The 10,910-nt window shown below is 39.0% G+C and overlaps 1 protein-coding gene across 1 annotated transcript; it reads right to left on the bottom strand.

Moving 5' to 3' along the window:
* Window positions 1–4,684: 4,684 nt before the first annotated feature.
* Window positions 4,685–7,852, bottom strand: LOC104946673 (alpha-2B adrenergic receptor-like). Its single transcript, XM_010772547.1, has 2 exons — window positions 7,473–7,852; window positions 4,685–6,634 (listed from the first exon to the last, which is right to left on the bottom strand). The coding sequence occupies exons 1-2, from the start codon at window positions 7,832–7,834 to the stop codon at window positions 5,521–5,523; spliced, it is 1,476 nt and encodes a 491-aa protein (XP_010770849.1). The 5' UTR covers window positions 7,835–7,852; the 3' UTR covers window positions 4,685–5,520.
* Window positions 7,853–10,910: the final 3,058 nt, after the last annotated feature.

The raw sequence follows: 10,910 nt of genomic DNA, 5'->3' as shown, positions 1-10,910 counted from the left end.
TAAGCTCTCCCAGACTTAGGTGCTACTTTTAGGCCTAAAATACTTTGTGAATTGCTCTTAGTGAATAAAATTAGGAGTCCTAAATTTAAGACTGACACGCCCATTATGCTTAGGAGTTTCTCCTAAATTCGCCAGTTAGGAGCTACTTTTAGCCCTAAAATCCTTTGTGAATACGGCCCCAGGTGTATATCAGTATGTATTGTCTCTACTTTAAAGAGTCCTCTCCTGCTGATGTTCAGGTGTATATCAGTATGTAGTGTCTCTACTTTAAAAAGAGTCCTCTCCTGCTAATGTTCAGGTATATATCAGTATGTAGTGTCTCTACTTTAAAGAGTCCTCTCCTGCTTATGTTCAGCTGAATATTGGTGTGTAGCGTCTCTACTTTAAAGAGTCCTCTCCTGCTGATGTTCAGGTGAATATCTGTGTGTAGCGTCTCTACTTTAAAGAGTCCTCTCCTGCTGATGTTCAGGTGTCAGTATGTAGTTCTTTTTTTGTTTTCATTTATTGTTTTTTATTTGTATTGCCCCTTTTGAAGTGCTATTAATTAAATACAGCATGTTTTTTTTTTAATTGTTATTTATCTTTACATTTTTGCATTTAATTTGTATTTAATTATATATTTTATTTAATTATATTCAATATTTTTGCTTTATATCATGTTATTGTTATTTCATTTGTATTTATTTATGTATATTTCGATAGTTTTTTTCCTCTATGTATTTCTTTCTTTTAATTGAAGTGTTTTTATGAATAACTCCGCAGTCCCTGCAGGCAGAACATTAGAGATTATAATGACAGTAAATTAAAGCCCTGGAAACCATTTATACCTTTAATCACAATAAAAACATAATAGTCTTTATAACAAGAAGTAAACAACACATATCCGAAGGCTCAGTAATTAAACAGCGAGGGTTAATGGGGTAATTATCACCTTTTAATATGTTTCCTTTTTACCATTCGTTGCACATTTTTGATAGAGTAGTTTGTGTGACTGTGATAATAAGGAGCTGAAAGGACGTCTAAATCAACGGTAACATATGAAGGGATTTTCAAAATAAAGGCTGAATAAACCAGCAGCAGCATTCAAAGCTTAAATATGAAGGGATTTTCGAAATAAAAGCTGAAAAAACGACCAGCAGAGTTTAAATCATCATCGTATCTTTTATTCAAAGCTTAAATATGATGGGATTTTCAAAATAATAGCTGAAATAACCATCAGCGGCAGCATTCAAAGCCTAAATGTTAAGGGATTTTCAAAATAAAAGCTGAAACAACGACCAGCAGAGTTTAAATCATCATCCTATCTTTTATTCAAAGCTTAAATATGATGGGATTTTCAAAATAAAAGCTGAAACAACCACCAGCAGCATTTAAATCATCATCGTATAATTTATTCAAATCTTGAATATGAAAGGATTTTCAAAATAAAAGCTGAAATAACCAGCATTGTCTCGTTTATTCAAAGCTTTACTATGAAGACATTTTCAAAATAAAAGCTGAATCAACCAGCAGCAGCATTCATAGCTTAAATATGAAGGTATTTTCCAAATAAAAGCTGCAACAACGACCAGCAGCGTTTTAATCATCATTGTGTCCTTTATTCAAAGCTTTATTGTGAAGACATTTTCAAAATAAAAGCTGAAACAACCAGCAGCAGCATTCAAAGCTTAAATATGAAGGGCTTTTCTAAATAAAAGCTGAAACAATGTTTAGCAGCAGTTAAATCATCATCGTCTCCTTTATTCAAAGCTTTAATATGACATTTTTTCAAAATAAAAGCACAACACAGGAGAGGAAACAAGGCAATAATACTAATTAAGTGAAAGTCCAGCTGAAATTACAAAACCCTGACATGACTCAGCAATTTATGACTTCCTGTCCACCATCTTAGGCTAATGCATTCCCATTAGCTTACTGGTTATTAGCTAATGGTAGCATGCTAACACATTACCTGCTTAGCATCTTCACTGCTGTCAAGAGGGTTTTACTTTAGCAGAAAATAAACATGCATTTTAATTGCAGTTGGACTTTAAAACAATAATATTTCACGCTAATATTGCTAAATAGCTAATACTGTACAAAAGCTACAACACCAGTGCTATCTGTTTACAGGACTGGGTGCTTCACTCGAGATCATCTCTATCGGCTTTCAGAAAGATAAGGGAAGTGCAATTACAACAAAAAACATGCAACAGCAAACACACACACACACACACACACACACACACACACACACACACACACACACACACACACACACACACACACACACACACACACACACGTCTTCATCAGGGATTCTTCTCTCATCGCCCGGTACCTGCAGGGTTCAGATGAAATGCTAGGGAACACGATGTAAAGGGTTATGAAGCTCAATGTCTCATTAAATATTAAATAAATCACTGATTGTGCCGTAAACTGTAAATTAAGTACTTGAAGTAAAAGTACTGATTAGAAGGTTTGGTATTGGTTTGGATTCATATCACTGCTGCATTGTGTTGCTGTAGAAGCTTTCACTTCCTGTATATATGTTGGCTATCTGCATATAGTTTGTATGCATCATATTGCAAACTATTATATACAATTATAATAATAATATTTTTTAAGGGGCCTTTCAAGACATATGTTTATTTACTACTTTTTTTGGGGGACTTTTCCCTTATTTTTTCACATGTTTTGGTAATTTTAGACATTTCAACATATTTTTAAAACATTTCTTTTTTCTCTTTTAGCGTTTTACTGCTGTTTGACGTTGTGCTCATTGTAACTCATTTTACTAACTGTTGGCTGCACTGGAACAAATGCTGCTCCAAAAACAGGCTGTTTCCACTTGAAGTAAGGACACAGCTCTGCCAATAGAACGAGTGACATTTAGGAAGATTTATGTATTTCTAAGGGATATTTAGATAAATCTGATCTTGTGGGAGAACTAATTATTTTTAACTATATTTGCCCAGAATCAGGACATGTTGAGTTACAATATGAGCCGCAAATGCTCAAAATGGTTCTGTTTTCTGATGCTAGCTGGTGACTTGCATCTGAGATAAGACTCAAAATAGGAGGTTTTGACTTAACAAGAGGATGCATTGTCTAAAAACAAGAGCCTATATCTCACTGCAGTGTCACTTCTGAAGTTATTGTGACTCATATCAGGAGGAGAGACACATTCTGAATAGATATTAGACACATATACTGCGGGCAAGATTTTGAGTTTTTATAGTGTAGACCTATCTGCAACAATGCATCATATTCTATATTAGAAGAAAGTACATTTTCTCAGAAAATCTGTTTTCAGTTTTGTGACGATGCTTTTTTGCAAGAGGCTTTTTAAAGACTTTATTTAGGGTCAGGAGGAGAAACATTCAACATAATGTGAAATCTAACAAAAGCTTCATGTTGTACATTTTCCCTGCTTTGTTTGAAAATAATAATAACGATGATTATTATTTTAATTATCATAGTTTATATAAAAGTAAGATGAGAAATGAAACTGTCCTTACATCTGAACATGGACTTATAAGAATTATTTATTTTACTTTTTTCTTTTCTCTTCACCCTGGAGATGGGTGTACACACAGTATGTGTATGTGTATAGAGCATTATGTTTATCTGTGTGCGTATTTAATGACATATTTATCTTTATTAATTTATCCTGCAACTGGATGTATAAACTTTGCTTTCTGCCCTCCTGCTTCTACTAATTTTGGTTTTATGGTCGGATTTTGTCTATTGAAATAGTAAAATAAATAATATATATATATCAAGTACCAAAAGTTGTACTCAAGTCAAAGTACTTTGCACTGCCTAACACACGCACTGCCTCCCTGCCCCATGCTTACTTTAGTCCACTGAATATAAATGAAAGGAAACGGCTCCACATGTAACGCATCCATCTTTCCTGCAGCCTCTGCAGAGTCTCCTGCTCTCCTCCCCTCAAAGCCTCGGGCTGTATCCCCTTAATGAGAAACTCCCAGAGAGAGGTGTAGCATCGCGGAGACGTTGGAATACAACATCTATCCGTCTTAATGCACACTTCCCACGTTTCGGCTTTACATGGAGGAAGGGACCGAGAGAGAAACAGCACAGAGAGGAGGATGCTCACTTCGTCCCTGCTGCTGTTCCTTGAGTGCCCGTTTTATCTGAGATAAAGGACACTTAGTGATATTTGTTCTCTGCCAGTTAGACCCTTAGGCGACCGTCCTCTTTATCCCCATGCACACACACACACAAACAAACACACACACTTTAAATTACTGAACACAGGCCCTGTATCCTCTTGACTTCCGCATGAAATCATAATCAAATCATCGTTCTTCAGAGTCATTGAATATTCGATTACAGCGTATTCTTAAATAACATTAAAGATAATTGATTTGGCCACTTGACTGCGGCTTTCAGAAACTTCCCCTCTTTGTTCCTTCAGACGACAATCTCCTCCTTAATGTACAAGTGTTTATGTCTATTATGAGCAAGGTCAATCCCAACGACTGCAGAAGTAAATAAATCCTTCGGTGCGAAACCTAATTCCCGGCACAGTTTACTCTTGAAGGCTTTCCTGGAGTCGTGGTTGAAGTTGGTTTAAACGACCGGGTTGAAAAAAGAAAATGTCCCAAAAATAGGTGGAAAATATTTGAGAAGTTTACAAAAAATATGTTAAAAAGTTCCAAAGAATACATGGAAAGAGTAGGGTGTCTATGTGATGTTTAGTATGAGGATCTTAAATGAACCAGGGTATACATGACGTACTATCAGTGCAACCTATAAATGCTTTTAATTTGAATGAAGTTTGAACACAGGAGAACATTTAACATAAATATGTGCAAAATATCTGAGAAATTGACAGAAAATGTGTGGAGGAAATGTGGGGAAAAATGTTAAAAAGTTCCGGTAAATCGTCAGAAAAAACAAATTTGAGATGATCCGTACCTTTACCACATTTGCTCAAAGAGTTTCTCCTGTAGTCTGTTCTATAGGTTTTAGTGTATGTACATGGTCTTGAAGGCCTTCCTGAAGTTGTGGTTGAATATGGTGACATTTAGGAATGAAGTCTGAAAAACACACGAGAAAAGGTCACAAAAAAGTATGGAAAAAATGTGAGAAATTGACAAAAAGATTTGAAAAAGATTTTGGAAAATGATGTTAAATAGTTCCGAAGGCATAAATGACAATATTTGGAAAAGACAAACTTGAGATGATGAGTACCTTTACCACTTTCGCTTAAACAGGCCCTAAACAAAATATTCAAAAAATATTGTAATGAAATCTGGAGGCATTTTCCCAAAGAAGGAAAATATCTCAGAAATTGACAGAAAAATATGCGGAAAATATATGTAAAAATATTCCAAAGGAAAAAATGAAAACAGTACGAAATACCTAACTTGAGATGATCCGTACCCTTATCACATTTGCTTAAAGAGTTTCTGTTCTCCTGTAGTGTGTGCTATAGGTTTCAGTGTATGTAAATGGTCTGCAAGTGTTTGTATCAATCGTGTTTATAGTCAATAAATCCTAATTTCCAGTCTAGAAGAACGAGCCCTTGGTGTCCCTGCACAGTATCCTCTTGAAGGCCTTCCTGAAGTCGTGGTTGAAGATGGTGTAAATGACCGGGTTGAGGCAGGAGTTGCAGTATCCGATCCAGAAGAAGAAATTAAACAAAGGGTATGGGATGCTGCAGGTCTCCGGGCACACCGCCTTCAAAGAGTAAGAGAAGAAGAAGGGGAACCAGCAGATAACGAAGCCTCCCATCACCACCGCCAACACGAAAGTGAAGCGTTTTTCCCGGTTCGCCATGGCTTTGCGGCGAGAAGTCGGCGTCCCTTGGATTTTTTCCTCGGGTACAACTTTGGTGCCAGAAGAAGAAGAAGTGGCCATTGTTTCTTTGTACCTACAGGACAGGTTTAGCATCTTGACTTTGAACCCTTTCTTTCGGGACGACCCTAATGTTTCCGATTTGTCCGTTTCGTCTTTGCCTTCATCGGCCATTTCAGAACCAGAGTTGGACGAGTTCTCGAACGCTGCTTCTTCTTCCTCTTGATGTTTCTGGGACTCTTTCTGGGGAACAGCTGAAGGGATTTGGGGGATTTGGGGGATTGAAGTGTCTTGGATTGGCGTATTCTCTGGAGGGTTTCGAAAAGACGACTGGTTTGAATCAGAGCCAGAGATTTTAGCTTGGACCTTTTCCCGTTGGCTGCCTCCTTGATCCCCGTTCTGCTCGGATATCTTCGCAGGACTCTCATTGGCCTTTTCTCCCGTTGTCGCCTTTTGCTTCTGTCCTGCCGAACTTCGAGTATGCTGCTTTGCGATCTGATAAATCCGCACGTAAACCAGGATCATAATCACACAGGGGGCGAAGAATGACCCGATGGTGGAGTAGAGAATATACCATCGCTCGTTGTTCAGCTCGCAGACTTCTTCACCTCCTTTGCTCTTGTCCAGAGAGAGAAGAGGCGGGAAAGAGATGACCGCGGAGATCAGCCAGACTATAATAATGGCCGCTTTGATTCGCGTCGGGGTTCTTTTGGCGCCGTACGTCACGGGGCGAGATATCGACAGGTAGCGGTCCAGTGCTATCGCGCACAGGTGAACAATGGAGGACGTGCAGAAGAGAACGTCCAGCGCCAGGTAGATTTCACACCTGCAACAGAAAAGCATTTTACTCACTGTCATAATAAACACAGGGCTCTCTGGGCTGACTGAACTTTTTTAAAGAAATACAATGAAATACCATAAAACAACAGTTTTTTCTCGTATTTTTTGTCAACTGAAAGTCGTCATTCCCATATTTGAGAATATATATGTAAAAATTCTTGCATTTTTAAAGCATTTTTTAGGTTGTTCCAATAGTACCTCATTTATATGTTGGCTATAGTATAATCTAAATAAGATATCACATTGAGAAAAGTAATTGTGCTTAATTTTAGGCTTTGCAGACCATTTACATGCACCAATACCTATATCAATTTCTCAGAGTTCATTCATTTGAGAATATATTTAAAGAATTCTTGCATTTTCAAAGCATTTCACCTCCTTTATATATTGGCTATATTGTAAGAAACAATTGTGCTTATTTGTAGCCTTTAGACCATTTACATGCAGCAAAAGCTATAGAACACACTACAGGGAGGTCAAAGCATTTTTTAGCATTTTGGTTTGATTTCTATTGTACCTATAAATTGGCTATAGTTGAATTTAAATAATTGATCACGTAGAGAAACTACCTCTGGAGGGAACATTGTGTCATTTTAGCCTTTGCAGACCATTTACATGCACACAAACACACTACAGGAAAGGCAAAGCATTTTTTAGCATTTTGGTTTGATTCTTATATTTTGGCTATACTTTAATTAAAATCATCATATGAGATATCGCAGAGAATGCTGTAATTGTAGCCTTTGCAGACCATTTACATGCGCTGAAACACACTACAGGAAAGGCAAAGCGATATTTGATTAAATAAAAATGCCTCCACACACCACACGGAGCTGAACGCCCAGTAGCCCTGCAGCTCGTTGGCTAACGAGAACGGGATGATGAGCGTCGCGACCAGAATATCTGCTGCCGCCAGCGACACCAGGAAGAGGTTCTGAGGACCTTTGAGCGAACGAGACGTCAGGACGGCGATGATGACGAGGATGTTCCCCACGATGGTGAGGAGCATCATGGAGGTGATGGCGATGGCGAAGGCAGCGGTCGCCTGCGGGCTGTAGGGCGAAGAAGAAGAAGAAGATCTGCCTGTACTCCGGTTACACGGACGGGTACCGGAGATGAGGCTAAAGTTCCTGTTGGGGAATCCGGAAAGCTCCGAGAGGCAGGGGGCGTCTGGAGATAATGCCATGCTGGTGACGGGGGTATTATATCCAGTTTCTTTGGAAAACCATGGACAAAACAGGGGATCCCCAGTGAGAGGAGGAACCGTCCGTCAAGGGGAAGCCATGAGATCTAAGAGAGAACATTTGGAAGAATCCAGTTTATTGCCATTACACATACAAGGTATTTGCTTTGGTGTATTTTAGATTAGATTCAACTTTATTGTCGTTGTTTACGAGTACAATGAAAAAAGCAGTTTGCATCCAATCAGAAAGTGTAAAGACAAACCAAATATGAATACATGTATTTTGATACGGTGCAGATTCAGAGCATATACATACAGTATAAGGGTTTAGGCTTACAGAAGTGAAACGCACCAGCCTTATGTTTGCACATGGAGGCTCAAACGTAAACAACATAAGACGATAAGTATTTGTAAGAGAAGAAACGTGTGTCCGGGGAGAGGCTACAGGTGGTCTCACAGTGCAGATACATGGGGGTCTTCATTGATTCAAGACTCAACTTGAAGGCTCAGGTGGAAAAGGTCTGCAACAGGGTCAAATTCAGTCAAATGTGAGGTTTACCAGAGACTGCATGTCAACAGAGGACATGCACTCTATGGTTCCATCTCACATCACCTACTGCTTAGCAACCTGCTCACATGCCGTACAATACTCTCAAACCCCTGGACTCATGATTCAAACAAACACTTCAAACACTAAGAGATCAGTTCATTCTCATCTTTGCCCAATACTCACAAAGTACAACTTGCTGAGCTAGGACAATGTAATGAGATATGGAAATGCTTGCCTCGTATTCAAAGTAATACACGGCCTCACCTCACCTCCGCTCAGACACCATACGCACACCTGTAGGTCAACAAGAGCTGCACCCAGAGCAGACTGCGTTGTTCCATTAAGGAAGAGCTCATTCAGCCAATCTTCTTTTTCTTTTAAAGCTGCACAACAGTGGAACTCAGTCCCCGTAAAGATTAGAGAACAAAACACCTGTTTATTTAAATCTAACTTCAAAACATGGTTAGTGGGGAATCAGCTCTGTCAACACTGACACAATGTGCACTTTGCAACACTCCGTCTGCACACGTGCCATGACCTGTGGCTATCTGGCTGCTTTGTGAATATCTCATTTTGTTTTTATGTTTTTATATATGCTTTTATCATAATATAAGCATCTATGTTGAATGTTGTTTTACTGATTGTATTTACCTGTCATTTGAAGTGACATTTTTTTTTAGGATGACTTTCAACATCTGTCCAGGGACTGCAGATGAAAAATAGCCTGTTGGCGCATTTACAGAAATGTTAATCAATGTGCACTGTCCCTGTTGAAATTAATACAAAATAAATAAACAACAAGTCTGATAATCAGATTTAACAAAATCTGTACATTAACTTGCATTGGTTTAGTTTGAAAGAGGCCATGTGATGCCTTGGGGGTTTTCCCTCTCCTGTAGTGTGCACTATAGCTTTTAGTGCATGTAAATGGTCTGCAGACGTTAACATTTAAAAAGAGTTCATTCCAGACACCGCCCACCTGTCTTCTTCTCTTTCCTGTTGATCATGTGACGACCGCTCAGATGAATCCGGTGACCCTTTGGAGGGGAACAATCCCTATGTTGGGAACTACTGCACATAAACTAGTTTAAATTTGATTTGTATTATCTATCTAAATATGTCACATAAACTCAGATGTTTCTGCACATTTGGTCAGCATCTGTCAGGAACCCCGACTTCTCCTATAAGCCACTGTGTTGTGTTTTAAATTCTGCACATGATGCATCCGACACTTTCCTTTCAAATCTCATTGCTTTAAGTCCAGATGTAAAGAAGTGTCTTCTTCTCTTTCCTGTTAATCATGTGACGACCGCTCAGATGAATCCGGTGACCCTTTGGAGGGGAGCAACCCCTATGTTGGGAACTACTGCATATTAACTAGTTTAAACCCCTAATGCACTAAACTAGTTTAAATTCCCTTCAAATGTCACAGACCAGATGTCAGAGACAGGAGACATTGAAGTGAACTGTGGTTTTTAAACTGAAATCCATTTGATGAACGTCCGTGCAGGAAACCGGACTTCTTCTGCAAGACTTTATGTTTCATTCTGCACTTGATGCACCTGATTGCTTCTGCCGTCCTCTTCTCTCTTGTCTGTAAATTGCTGCAGGTTTGCAGAGAGCGCTGCCGTGGGAATCGTGAATTATAAAGCACTTATAAAGTGAAAAAATATAAAATGCTGTAAATGCGGCCGTTTAAATGCGGACCTCGTTTCCTTATCCAACGCGAGGTTCCTAATGGAAAGCCCACATTGTGGCGACACTCCGCTCCATTATCGCTTTCTGTAGGAGGTCCATCGTGATGGCGTGATGTGTCCGTTAGATTTAATCAACCTTTTGTGATATGATCCGTTTCATAAGACGCAAACACCTGGGGCCGTATTCACAAAGGATCTTAGGGCTAAAAGTAACTCCTAACTGGCGAATTTAGGAGAAACTCCTAAACATAATGGGCGTGTCAGTCTTAAATTTAGGACTCCTAATTTTATTCACTAAGAGCAATTCACAAAGTATTTTATGCCTAAAAGTAGCACCTAAGTTTAGGAGAGCTTAAAAGTCCTCGAGAGGACTCCTAACTCAGTAAGACCTATTCACAAAGAATCTGAAAATGGCTGCGAGACGAAATGTTTTGGAGACAATGGAAGACTGTGAATTGATCAAGAGATATAGGCAAAATCGTGAGGGTATCAAACTTGTTGTGGAATTAGTGCAGGACGCAATAACATCCCCGACTAACAGGAATAACCCGATTAGTCCGGAAATAAAATGTTTGGCAACACTACGATATTTAGCAACAGGGAAAATGCAACTTTGCAATGTCGACGATTTAGGAATATCGCAACCATCAGTCAGCCGTGCCATAAACCAAACCATCAACGCGCTCTCTAGACCACATATCATCCAACAGTTTATCCGGTTTCCTTTGGACAATCAACAACTACACAAGATCAAAGCCAACTTCATGGCAATGCAGGTATGCCCGGTGTGGTCGGTGCTATTGACGGGACGCACATAAAAATAATTGCGCCA

Source organism: Notothenia coriiceps, unplaced genomic scaffold (assembly GCF_000735185.1).
Source record: "Notothenia coriiceps isolate Sejong01 unplaced genomic scaffold, NC01 NC01_scaffold00011328, whole genome shotgun sequence".
NCBI classification, from domain to species: Eukaryota; Metazoa; Chordata; class Actinopteri; order Perciformes; family Nototheniidae; genus Notothenia; species Notothenia coriiceps.
Note: the sequence above shows the minus strand (reverse complement) of the source record. Positions and strands in the feature narration are given on the sequence as shown.

Bases quoted from the DNA above. Each gene is read 5' to 3' on its own strand.
- LOC104946673 (XM_010772547.1), bottom strand. From the start codon at position 7,834: ATGGCATTATCTCCAGACGCCCCCTGCCTCTCGGAGCTTTCCGGATTC. The intron at 6,635-7,472 runs GTGTGTGGAGGC...TTTCTGTTGCAG, and splicing joins TGGGCGTTCAGCTCCGTGTG to GTGTGAAATCTACCTGGCGC.